The sequence below is a fragment of the Haliotis rubra genome, unplaced genomic scaffold (genome assembly GCF_003918875.1).
Source record: "Haliotis rubra isolate DU_JTF1 unplaced genomic scaffold, ASM391887v1 Scf831, whole genome shotgun sequence".
Taxonomy (NCBI): Eukaryota; Metazoa; Mollusca; class Gastropoda; order Lepetellida; family Haliotidae; genus Haliotis; species Haliotis rubra.
This window is the reverse complement of record NW_025767559.1, coordinates 136,874-150,000: the sequence shown is the minus strand read 5'-3', so window position 1 is coordinate 150,000 and position 13,127 is coordinate 136,874. Positions and strand designations below refer to the sequence as shown.

The window sequence follows — 13,127 nt, the reverse complement described above, 5'->3', positions numbered from 1 at the left end:
GAAACCTGGTCCTGCGCCTGTGCCTGTTCGAGACAGCTGCCCTGCCAAGCGAACCACGATGGCGATCGTGTTTAATGTCATCTCGTCACCACTCGCCCCTTTCCGAACGCTATTTTGCGAAATAAAATGTATATTTCATCGAGTGGTCTCAAAGGATATGTTCACGAGTGGCGTATCCATTGACAACATTAACAAAATATTCTATTTATTATATTTTGATCATTGTTTATAAAATGATCGAGACATCGATTTCGTAGTTCGCGTTCCGTAGTTCAAGGCAAAAGTGATATTCTACTCAGTGAAAATGAAAATATTTCACCAATTTAAGAATATCACCCTAGGGCGGTAGGGCGGTAGCCTAATGGTTAAAGCGTTGGTCACGCCGAAGTGGTTCTGAATCCTCTACATGGGTACAATGTGTGAAGCCCATTTCTGGTGTCCCCCGCCGTGATGTTGCTGGAATATTGCTAAAAGCGGCGTAAAACCAAACTCAGTCAGTCAGTAAGAATATAATAAAAGAAGCTATTCGGCTTGTTCCGGAACAACACGAGTTGGTCACGAATGGTTTATTGTAACCAAGCGCTCGCGTCCGTTCAGGGCCGATGCGAACGCTCGCGGGAGGCAATCGCGCGGGCGCTCGCGGTTCTGAACACGCCTCTGAACTCAACTAAAGTCTAAACTCAAGTCAGACCTTAACCCAAGCAAAACCTCAACACAAGTGACCGATTTGATCGTTTTCCACGTGGTCAAGAGCACGTGGTCTGACCGCACGTGAAAAGTGCGTTTACGCGATCTGTTCCAACTATTTTGTCTCCTGACCACACGTCTTACCTACAACCTTAATCCCGGTGCCAGTGGGATCGTGTGGGGATTGCCCAAGGGGGAAGACATTAACACAAACCAGCGTATTCTATAAATGTCTCAAATAATGTATCCATGATTAAGAAGTAATCGCTTTCAGCATCGTGACAACTGTAACTTTTCTGTCAACAGGTGCACCGGTATGACCTATACACGGTGTTCTCTTCTGGTGTTCCAGCTATGCTGTCTGGGAGCCGTTGTGTCGGCGATGGTGAGAAAAGTCCAAAGAAACGATGTACTATTTAGTGTAAACGTTATTTACGATATTTAGTTCATATGATCAATATTACTTGTAGGTTGATCTGATATACAGATCCATAGTTTGCCTTCTGAGGCATCAACAACTTCTAAACTTATTAATTCTTCGAGAGCTTTGTTAAGGGACCAAATCTTTCATATTCTAGGATACGGGTAATAGTGCGAATAAAAGCATATGTTTTGGAAAACCTTAGTCAATAAAAATAATGCATGTGTTGTAAAAATATTTAACGATTTTTTGGCTCTGGAAACATAACAGATTAATTGAAGGTCGCCTATGGCTTTTCACTTTGCTGAAGAATAATCTTTTACATATCTTTAATGTACATACTTTAACTATTATCCTTCCCCCCATTAACCTCTAAACAACCTCAACTTGGTGTAACTGTGGGTATACATCGGGTATTACACCAAAAGTTCACATATCATCTTTCTGATGCAAAGTTAACCACCAACCTTCATTTCCAGTTACACAGCCAAGATGCCCTTTCAATTCAGACACCTATCGGCAGGCTTGAAATATCTCCTGAAGGCGTGAAAATCAACAAGTCCCCCTCTTCAACGCCAGCTCGTCCCGGACCCGCTTCCATGAGCCACGAACCAACCTATTACATCCAGAGAGACGGCAATACGATGATGAGGCGTGGGACACAAACCTCCAACCTCTCTGCCCCAGTACCAGGCGGCACGACCCAGGACAATGTCATTGAAACCAATGCGCTCCTACAGCACATGCCCATGGGTGTCGGTCTAGGGGAGATTAGTCCAGACATGACTGAAGCTCAGTATCAGGTTGCCTACCCCCACAACCCAATGGTTGCCGAGTCCCCCAAGGTTTTCAACAGTCCCAGACCCGACTTGTCAGTGGACCAGGTCATCAAGAGCACCTACCACCACAGAAGTAAGTGGTTCAGTAGTAAATGCCTTTGTTTCTTATGATTTGGTTTACAAATCAATCAAACCGGAAGCGGTAGTATTGAATTCCACATAATATAAATATTTTATTGACATCGACAGGTCGTGAGTCAGGACACCAAGAGAACCTTCATTAACAGAAGTATTTGTTAAGAATTAAAGCCTCTTTATTTCTACTTGGTTTACATATCCCTCAAATCTGAAAGAGCAGGGATGTGGATAAAAGTGAATTCCAATTAAAATGTTTTTGTAACATGTTTGCCATTTCTGGGTGAAAAATCTGCCCTAATGTTTCCTTAACTACCACCACCTCGGCACCTGTTCTCTGTTCTGAGTGTGGGGCGGTGGGGTGGCCTAGTGGTTAAAGTATTCGCCCGTCACGCGGAAGACCCGGGTTCTATTCCCCACATGGGTACAATATGTGGGAAGCCCATTTCTGGTGTGCCCGCCGTGATATTGCTGGAATATTACTGAAAGCGACGTAAAACTAAACTCACTCACTGTTGTGGCGTTGTTCGTGGCTATATTATTAAATACAGAATTTTCCACCAACCCATCTGTATAACAAAATGAACCCTCAACAGATGAGTTTTTCGCCAGTCAGAAATATTCCACAATAACCTGCAAACTAAATCGCGAAATATTAATTTGGGTGCATAACCTCTATCGCCCATGTATTGACCAGAAAAAGGACTGAAAACGATTCATTATTAAGGCGCACAGTGCGAAATGTCTTAGCTCGTTTTTGTTCAAGAAACTCTCAGATTATACAGTGTCTTTGTTGTCAACGCCGTGCTCGTGGGTTTCAAAAGCCTCTTTTACACGCACACATTTACTCCTGTAAGTATATTTACTTATGGAGTAAATTAACTTACAGGAGTAAAAGTATATTTACTTTCTGTTCACATGGATATTTAACCAACAGGAGTATATCTGATTTGCATACCACCAAGACTTCTGGTTTTGAAGAATTTTGGTCATTTAATCTTAAGACACAAAATGAGTAGTAGGCTGTTGATTTTAAAACGCACAGGAGATCTGCAGTATTCGTTAACTACAGGACTTGTCCTGGGTCTAACAAAGGACAAGAATGATTGGAAAAAGACCCGTTCAAAAACCTAGTGGACAGACATTGTGCAAGGCACCTTAGATGATGACCAGTGGGTAGAGAATTTTCGAATGACTAAAGAAACGTTTGCTGAACTGGGACCCTCATTAGTAAGGACTTGCAGCAGCGACCTGAATCAGTTCAATATCGGAACGTGTAAACCCCCTTGTCCTAACGATTTGAAGTAGCTTACGATGTGTCGAGACGATTTGAAACTCTTTACAACAGATCGTAGCATTTGAATCTGAGGTTGAGATAACGTTTGATGTGTCAATATGAAAATTAGAATTTCATACCCTATACAGATTGTGTCAAGCAAAGACTGAGGAGCGCATATGCTGCTTTACTTACTGCTTAACCACTTCAATTATGTTGTTTCCTTTGTCAATTACAGATCGTTGTTTACCATACACAGTATAAGGCACCCTTTATCATTGTATCAGTACAGGANTGGTAGATAACTTGTTTGAGTGGCATTTTAGAAGTTGAGACAGTGGTACTTGTTATGTTATGGCTATCATTGTCCTAGTAACATCTTCAACGCAATGGTGTAGTGGACACGGCATCTGTCTTGCACATCAAAGACCCGGGATTGACACCCCGGCTGGAACATCTGAGCGGTATCCATGAACAAGGTACCCCCGTCCACAATGTCCCAGTCCACCCAGCTGTAAATGGATACCCAAGAGACTGACAATGTGAGCCATTAGTTCTCTAAGCACCTAATACGCAGCGAGGCTGTATGGACCCTAAGGAGTTGATAAAGTATCGGAAGGTAAAAGGGTGTCCAATGACAGGGAAAGTAATGTACGTACCACCTTGTTCATGCATAAAGCAAGGATATGAAATATAAGCGACTACACGTACTGATGTGCGTAATTTTATGCATGACACTTGATAGATATGAATCATACTGGCTGACTGAGTTTAGTTTTACGCCGCTTTTAGCAATATTCCAGCAATATCACGGCGGGGGACACCAGAAATAGGCTTAACACATTGTGCCCATGTGGGGAATCGAACCCGGGTCTTCGGCGTGACGAGCCAACGCTTTAACCACTAGGCTACCCCACCGCCCCTATGAATCATAACCTCTTACGGCCCTTTTGAATTGTTTATAAACAACAGACTGTACAATCCGCATGGCTGTTACAAACTACATGTAGAAGAAATTACTAATCGCTCTATTTACAGGAAAGGAAAAGACAATTTGAACAATTGAGATAAAATGTCAAATCGTTAACTGAACTCCTGAAACTGACACTGCTGTCAAACTGACTTAATGCTAGGGTTACACCATGTTCCTGGTCGCCACGGCAGCCCCGTTTTGCCGAAACGTAGTGAAACGGGGACAAAACGGGATTGACGTGAGACAACGTAGGGAGACGTGCCAGGTTTTTCAAAAAAATGCCACGGCACTCACGGTACTAATGAGAAACCTAGTAGGCTGTAGTTAAACGGAGGGAACGCAACAAAACATGACAGCAAGTATGTATACTGTGTCTGAGCGGGGTATTCATGCTTAACTGTGGCATGGTATCTCAGTGAGCTAGCACTATAAAACCAGTTTAAGGCTGGGTTAGTACAAACGGCCACGCGTGCAAGTCGTCATATGAGCGAAATATTCTTATGTACAGTGATAAACGCCATTTCACCTCACCTGGGGCTTTCCTCACACATAAAGTTGCCAGATATACCAGAACTGCTCATCAACATCATGTCCCCTTACGTTTTAATATACCCGTTTTAATCAACCGTCACCAAGGCATGCCGTTTATTGAGTGCAGGTTGCTATGGTAACTGATCACTGCCTTCTCCTCCTCAGATCCACATCAACTCCATTACGACTCCAACAGCAGTGAGATACTCATGGAACTAGATATGAGAGTGACGTACGCCCAATACATGCACTACTACGAGAACCGAAGGTATGAGTTGTCTCCCTTCCCATACTGACATTTATGGGCATTGCCTGTGTGATAAAAATAACCCTGATCTCAGAGGACAGACGATCAGATATTATTTGAGACTGTAAATATTTCGAAAAAATATGTATATGTATATATATAGAGAGATTTATAGTTAAATAGATTTAGATAAAGTAAGGAAAAACTTTACTTTGCCTTAGAGTTTAGGACATATTTAAGAGTATTGTGAGTTGGGAAAACGACACCAGCTCCACAACGTATGTGTGTGTGCGTGTGTAACTGTGTGTGTGCAGCGCGGCCGTGTGTGTGAGAAAGAGAGGGAGACAACTGGCTGAGGAACTATTAAAGAACACTAGTTATTTCACCCGTATCCTCTTTTTATCCTTGAGAAACTGTCTATTGTTTACTTTACACGATCACCGCTTACACCATAATTGATTTTGTTCGTAAAATAAGAGTCAGCCGTCCTCAAACAGGTAATTAAGACACAGTCGCTTTATTTACCATCTCTTACCCGCAGGCTGGTTCCTAGACGTGGTAGACGAGTGAAGAGGAAAGCACTGAGATCCGAGTTTACCTACTGGCCAAACGGAATCATCCCCTTTACCATCGACGAAACATTCAGTACGTCAATATTTAAACCAACATTTAGACGTTACAGTTGAGATCTAATAGAAAAGAAGATACCCAAGTAGATATCAATAAGCTACACGCATTAAACCAACTGTAGGTTGCATCTACTTGGGCTGACAGTCCAGGCCATTATGCGATGATGTCATTCACACGTCAGTCTCTTTTGTTGTTAGAATGGATAAATTATTAAATGTATTGCATATTAGTAGAATGATTGAATAACTATTATTATTAGTGGCTGTACCTTCAAAGGGTGTTGAAGTAACGGAAAATAATTGACCTCCTGAGAGGGTACGTAAGTCCCATTTCACTGAAAGTATTTTTCATTCTCTGAATTGTAATAGTATTATATTTGTTCTTTTTAATGTATGGCTAGTTTGCTAAACAATCACTAAGGAGGGTATGATGCAAATCCAAGTAGAGTTCATGCAGATAGCAAAGGCACAGTAAGTACCCATGGTCCCTAGTATGGTGATCTACCTTCAGTTGTTTGCGATCTATAGCCCAATTTTATACTATATTGTCCTAATTTGAAATCCAATTTTAGAGAGAGATGCTGGTTTTATTTCTTGATGCTGTCATATATGTAGTTGGTTTTACTGCCCTTCGTTGACATTTTTTTATATATAAGTTACATGTATCTATGATGCACTTGAAACCTTTTTTAGTCACGACATGACTGAAATATTACCGATGTCACTGTAAATTTAACTCACTCACTCCCTTTTACTGCAAACAAGAAAGATGCATGCATGCATGCATGCATGCATACATACATACATACATACAGACACACACACACACTCAGCTCAAGCATTTCTATAACACAACGTTACTTGTCTTCACTTTCACAGCTGTAGAAGAGAAGCGCCTATTATATGCCTCACTGAAGGCGTGGATGGAAAATACATGTATCCAGTTTATACGTGCCCGCCCTTCTGATAAAGACGTTCTCAGCATCCAGAACGGCCAGGGGTAAGTCAAATCATCATAATCATCATCATTTTCATCGTCGTCGACGTCGTCATCGTCATCTTCATCATCATCATCAGCAGCGCCATCATGATCGTCATTGTTTAATCCATTTCATAATCATAATCACCGTCATCATTATAATTATCATATTCGTATGTTTTATTACATGAGACGTCATGGTCATTGCTGTTGTTGTTTGTTGCTATGGATATGGACTGGTATTTCTTATTTGCCTTATCTACAAAATATTGCATTCATTAAAATTGTTTCAAACACTCCTTGTGTACATAAATTATAATGACTGTTTCGTTATGGCTCCGGCTCCAACACTGCCCCATATTGTACCAAATATGGTGTCTCACCTGCAGATGCAACTCTTTCGTTGGTCGCGTTGGAGGAAAACAGAATCTGAACCTGGAGAAAGGTTGTCGTGTGGTGAGTGACTGCGGGAAGTGGGACATAGATATAGCGTACTCTTTCAACTTACTTTTCTCATAGCATTGTACATTTGAAATGAAGGGGAGTCAACTCTGTATGAGACAATTTGCAGAGTTGCCTCCCCCAGTCACATAGATCTCAGTGGCGAGACGAAAGAGCGCAAACATGAACGTGTATTGTACTTAAGGGAAAGAAGATGTTATGCTGTATGTAAGGTTGCCTGTATTTAACTGAATCTAGACACAAGAGATTCCTCGTTGTCTAATGGAAAGAAAGTCTGCATATGAGCGGGGTTGAGGTGAAATGGGGTTTAACGCCGTGCTTGAGAATATTTCGCTCATATGACGACGTGCATGCGTGTGTATGTGTATGTGCGGCTGCTTGTACTAGCCCAGACTTAAGCTGGTTTTATAGTGCTAGCCCACTGAGATACCATGCCGCAGTTAAGCAAGAGTACCCCACTCAGACACATTATACTGACTCCGAGCCGACCAGTCCTTGTTGTACCCATTAATGCCGAGCGCCAGGCAGGGACCAACAAGTACCATATTTTAACGTCTTTTGGTATGACGCGGTCGGGGATCGAACCCGCGACCTTCCGCAATTGAGCGGAATATAGGCGCTTATCGTGTCAAAAGATTATCGTAATATTGAAAGAGACGTCCAAGTTGGACTGACATATTTCATGGTGTACCAGTTAGTCCTGGGACATTCAAGCCATTATGTAATGTTACAGTGTTTACAAAACATTGCTTGTGTGGGACGGATTTGCGTGTTTGTCTCAACTTGGCCTCACTATTGCCAACACGTCAACCGAACGTGCAAACTCAGAAAAAAATACGTGCTATACACTTTGGTCAGTGAACATGCCTTTTTCACTTTTTGTTACTATTCTAAATATTCCTGTATTTACGCTGTCAAACATAAATTGATCGCAAAGTAGGTGTGAATCCAAGTGTGAATATATTTCTATGCCGCCTTTAGAAAGATATAGTTTGGCATGGAATGCATGTGGACCCGTTTTTTTAGTAAATATCTCTTCATCCAATGACCCAATCGATCTCAAACTGTGCAAGTGGATTTTTGTCAGACAACCTAATCACATTGTAAATCACCGCCGCTGTTACAGGTCATTGGCTCCCTCCCTCTGCAGGCATTCTGCGTTCTGCTGTTGATTTTGTTGACAGTTACATAGACAGATTCTTTAATACAAATGCATAAAATCATTGATTTACAATGTGATTAGGTTGTCTGAGAAAACATCCACTTGCACAGTTTGAGATCGATTGGGTCATAGGATGAAGAGATATTTACAAAAACCCGGGTCCACATGCATTTCATGCCAAACTATACCAGCAATGTCAAGATTGGGGACACCAGAAACGGTGTTCGCAATCAAACTCGGTTGGTTAGTTAGTTGGTTGGTTGTTTAACGCATCACTCAGCAATATTCCAGCTATGTGGCGGCGGTCTGTAAGTAATACAGCCTTGACCAGACAATTCAGTGATCAACAACATGAGCATCGATCTACGCAATTGAGATACGATGACATGTCAAGTCAGAAATCCTGACCACTCGAACTCGTTTGTCGCCTCTAACATCGACAAGCATGGGTTGCTGAAGACCAATTCTAACTCGGATAAATCACGTGTGAATCAAACTCGGAAATTCGGAGTGACACGCGAACGCATTAACCACCAGACTACCCAGGCTCCCCGAGACGATAGGTCTGTGTGATTTGAATGACTCGGACAGCCGATAGAAGTGACATTGGTGCTTCCTTCTCTTTTCCAGAAACACGTGATGACCCACGAGCTGGGTCACGTGATCGGACTCATCCATGAGCATCAGCGCCCAGACAGGGATGGCTACATTATTGTGGCCACGGAAAACGTAGGTGTGGGGCGCATGAAGAACTACCGGAAGTTCGACACCAGCCGGATCAGCCTGTTTGGGGTCGACTATGACTACACATCCATCATGCACTACGGGAAAACTGTGAGTGACCTTGACCTTGACTGAAAACGCTAGAAAACTGGATTTAAAGGTTACAGACGTTGTCAAAACCATACTTAGGCTGAAAACAAAATATGATACTCACGTGAAATGCCTCATCATCGACTAACCACTTCGTGTTTTTTTAAATCTCAGCAAGCAGAGACATGGGTATGCGTTTTTTCACCTGGCAGTTAAGTTCCCGTGTACGCTAATTTCGAGGTATTGCTTTGATGTGTGGTTATTGTGCCAAGTTGTAAAGCCATATTGTATTGGACCCAAACCTATACATGTAGCTATTCATCGGTTTGTTCTGTGTTCTACTGCATCTTTAGATGGAACTGTTCCCTAATGCATCTTCAGATGGCACTGTGGAATACTGCATCATCAGATGAGACTGTGTCCTACTGCATCATCAGATGATACAGTGTCCTACTTTATTATCAGATGGGATTGTACCCTACAGTATCATTAGATGGTACGCTATTTCACTACATCATCAGATGCTATCATTCCTTGCGTTATACCTAATGTGACACACTGTGTATATTATGGTCAGGCATTTTCGAAAGATGACGTCTCCACCACAATGGTAACAAGAAACCCGACGTTCCAGGAAATCATTGGGACGACCTCGAAGGTGTCATTCAAAGATGCAAAGATTGTCAATTCAATGTACAAGTGTGATAGTAAGTATTGCAGGATTTGTTGTTATCATTTGGCTGACCTTCATTTATGCATTACGTGTGATCTCTAGTAATGAGCGGGTCGTAAAAATACCCGTGAAGATCCGGGTAAGAATTGATCTCAGTAACCCATGCTTGCCGTAAGAGGCGACTAACGAGATCGGGTGGTCAGGCTCGCTGACTTGGTTAACAAATGTCATCGTAACCCAACTGCGTAGATCGATGCTCATGCTGTTGATCACAGTATTGTCTGGTCCAGACTCGATTATTAACAGACAGCCGCCATATAGCAGGAATATTGCTGAGTGCGTCATAAAACTAAACTCACTCACTCACTTACTTAAGAGGCGACTAATGGGGTCGGGTGGTCAGGCTCGCTGACTTGTTTGACACATGTCATCGAAACCCAATTGCGTAGATCGATGCTGATGCTTTCGATCATAGGATTGTCTGGTCCAGACTCGATTATTGCAGGAATATTGCTGAGTGCAGCGTAAATGTGAGATGGACATCAATTTCTTTTCAAGGCAAATGCCAGCGCAAGCCAAACTGCGGAGAGGGTTATGTGGACAAGCAGTGTCGTTGTGTGTGTCCCGGGGGCACACAAAGATGCGCCCAAAGACGCTGGCGGACGGTTCAATCAGTACCTAGAAGCACTCGATATCCTCCCACGATGCGGTTGCCTGGTTTCAGCAACACAGGGTGGGGACGCAGATACAGGCCACAGTATGAACCGCGGGCATTCCCGTCTAGGAATGTAGGATTTGGCCAATATTATCCTAGTTTCCCATATTACAGTTCCCACCATGGTAAGTTGGATAACCAAATGTCTGCTAGACAGGAATCATCACATCATATAATATAATAATAATGAGAATATTTATAACGCGCCTTTTCCAGGCTAGATATCCGGCTCAAGGCGCACTGATAATAGTCTCACGAATTATTTCACCGGGTACCCATTTTCTGCTGGATGAACAGAAGCAATGACAAAACCTTTTAATGTCTAGTTATCGTGTGTTTATTATTTGCTCAGATGAGTGTAATGTGTGTGCAGGACATTGGGGTAATATTGTGACGCAGTAAATGAATGATATCACGTCATATATTTTTCAATAATGTCCTCACTTTGATGCCAATTGAGCAAGGGGCATTTGGAATAGCAAACATGCAAATATGACGTGGTCATTCTATCCGTATGGGTACTATTGAATTGTAAGCGTGTTCCTGATTATCCGTGATATTCTGACTCGTATGCCAGTTGTTGATTTTACATGGTCAGTTAAATAATGCGTTAATATGTTATATTTCAGATGCCTACTATCCTCAATTCAAATGAAACCAAACATGTAAGTATTTACATGCAAAGGACAGTTAAGGCACAAACACAAACACACCACACCAAACACGGACCCCATACCACCCACCCACCCACACGCACGCACGCACCACGCACACACCTTAATACATATATACATATCCAGTTTACCAGAGCATAGATGTTATAATATACCCTGATCACGTCATAGGCATTGCTAATCATAATAACATGACGTCATAGGCATTGCTAAAATCATAATAACATGACGTCATAGGCATTGCTATCTGCAATCACTCATGGCCTGCAAAGATGCGTGACACCAAATAACACGAGGTGTTTGGATCAATATGATAATATGTCAAAACGTCCATGCGTTCCTTAGATACAGAATAGTGTGACTAATTCTTTGACACTGTATAGTACTAGTATAAGGCAAATAATCAGTCTGTCATTAACTTCGTGAACTGATTGTCATTGAAGGGCATTTCTTGTACATAACGAAAAATGATTTATTTCTAAAAATATTCTAATTTCCGTTTCTAAAGTTGTCGATACATTTCTTTAGCACCGTAAATTAAGTGAGTGAGTGAGTATGGTTTTACGCCGTTTTTAGCAATATTGCGGCTGGGGACACCAAAAATTGGCTTCACACATTGTACCTATGTGGGAAATCGAACCCGGGTCACTTTGACCACTAGGCTACCCTTAAAACACACACACACACACACACATTCACACACACACACACACACGTTAAGATCTCTCATCAGAAGCCCAGTTGTTCCTGAAACATTTTGAAGGCGGAAGTGAAACAGATACTTTCTGGTGTAGGTTATGAGAAATCAAAACTAGTGATTACAGTGTGTCAAGGACCTTTCTGCTTTCCCCCGCGATGTTATTTATGGAATGTTACAAAAGACGGCGTAAAACCATATTCGCTCTATATAATTAGTATAAACTGAAAAACAGTGATGAAAGTGACAATGTTCGTGCTAACTGCACATGGAAACAAACACGGAAAGAAAACTATATGTTATACAAACAAATGCCTCGTAATCAACTTCGTTTACACGTGAGTGATTACTGAGTAAGTTAGTTAGTCTCACGCCGCTTTTAGCAATATTCCAGCATCATCACAACGGGTGAGTGATAGCTTTGAATGCGTCATCCATAATCTATCACTGATAGTATCAGAACACAAAACTACAACTCCCGACATTCATATCGTTTCATTGTGTAATGAATTCAGTTTGGAAACAGTTATTCAAAACATTTCTGTGTTCCAGTGGATGTCCTTTTATCACACGACCGTGGGCATCTGGAATTCGGCGTTACTTGTTTGATTGTTGGTTTTACGGTGCAGTGTATCGATTTATGAGCAAAACCTCAAAACAGGAATATGAATAAAAAGGTTATTTATGGTTTTATTTGATTTCAAAGTTGTCTGTCGTGCTACTTGACGTACATCCTCCAGTGAAATTACTTGAACGTAATGCCCGTGAATATCCGGGTTAGAATTGGTCTTTCAACGCTTGCCGTAAGAGGTAACTAACGGGATCGGGTGGTCAGGCTCGCTGACTTGGTTGATACACGTGCTGTATCCCAATCTCGTAGATCGATGCTGATGCTGTTGATCACTGGCACATTGTTGAGTTCGGAGTTAAACAACCAGCCAATCACCTCAAAAGAAAACGTAAGTGTCATGTTAGTGCAGACGCGGATACCGGATTTTCGTTTGGGGGTGGGGGGGGATTGGGTGGGGTGCATCCCAATTCTCGGAACCCTGGGCATAAAACATGTAGTACATTTGGAACACTCTTTGGGGTGGGGGTGTGGGGTGGGGTGAGCACCTCTGGATCGGATCCACGCATGTAGTGAGTGGGCAGAGTGGGAGAGGTGAATGAGATTCGTTGAGTGAATGGAAGGGGGTAAGCAGCGTTCGAAATAATCGCCGGCCCGGAGGCCCAGCGCCAGTTGTTATTGTATCGGGCCGGCAGTTTCAAATATG

The 13,127-nt window shown here is 42.2% G+C and overlaps 1 protein-coding gene and 1 long non-coding RNA gene across 2 annotated transcripts in view; one reads left to right on the top strand and one right to left on the bottom strand.

Moving 5' to 3' along the window:
• The window catches only part of LOC124262335, a 19,402-nt gene extending 15,192 nt beyond the window's left edge, over positions 1-4,210 (bottom strand). The window contains exons 1-2 of the long non-coding RNA XR_006894557.1: positions 4,192-4,210; positions 3,742-3,746 (exon numbers count right to left, since the gene is read on the bottom strand). This is a non-coding gene — a long non-coding RNA (uncharacterized LOC124262335). The remainder of the gene's footprint in view (positions 1-3,741; positions 3,747-4,191) is intronic.
• Positions 4,211-4,440: 230 nt separating this feature from the next.
• LOC124262347 (zinc metalloproteinase nas-1-like) lies at positions 4,441-12,517 on the top strand. The gene is made up of 10 exons (XM_046696836.1): positions 4,441-4,519; positions 4,968-5,070; positions 5,591-5,694; positions 6,558-6,678; positions 7,047-7,113; positions 8,912-9,115; positions 9,672-9,801; positions 10,326-10,607; positions 11,112-11,147; positions 12,406-12,517. The coding sequence occupies exons 1-9, from the start codon at positions 4,441-4,443 to the stop codon at positions 11,135-11,137; spliced, it is 1,116 nt and encodes a 371-aa protein (XP_046552792.1). The 3' UTR covers positions 11,138-11,147; positions 12,406-12,517.
• Positions 12,518-13,127: the final 610 nt, after the last annotated feature.

Bases quoted from the DNA above. Each gene is read 5' to 3' on its own strand.
- LOC124262347 (XM_046696836.1), top strand. From the start codon at position 4,441: ATGTTCCTGGTCGCCACGGCAGCCCCGTTTTGCCGAAACGTAGTGAAA. The intron at 7,114-8,911 runs GTGAGTGACTGC...TCTCTTTTCCAG, and splicing joins TGGAGAAAGGTTGTCGTGTG to AAACACGTGATGACCCACGA. The intron at 9,116-9,671 runs GTGAGTGACCTT...TATTATGGTCAG, and splicing joins TCATGCACTACGGGAAAACT to GCATTTTCGAAAGATGACGT.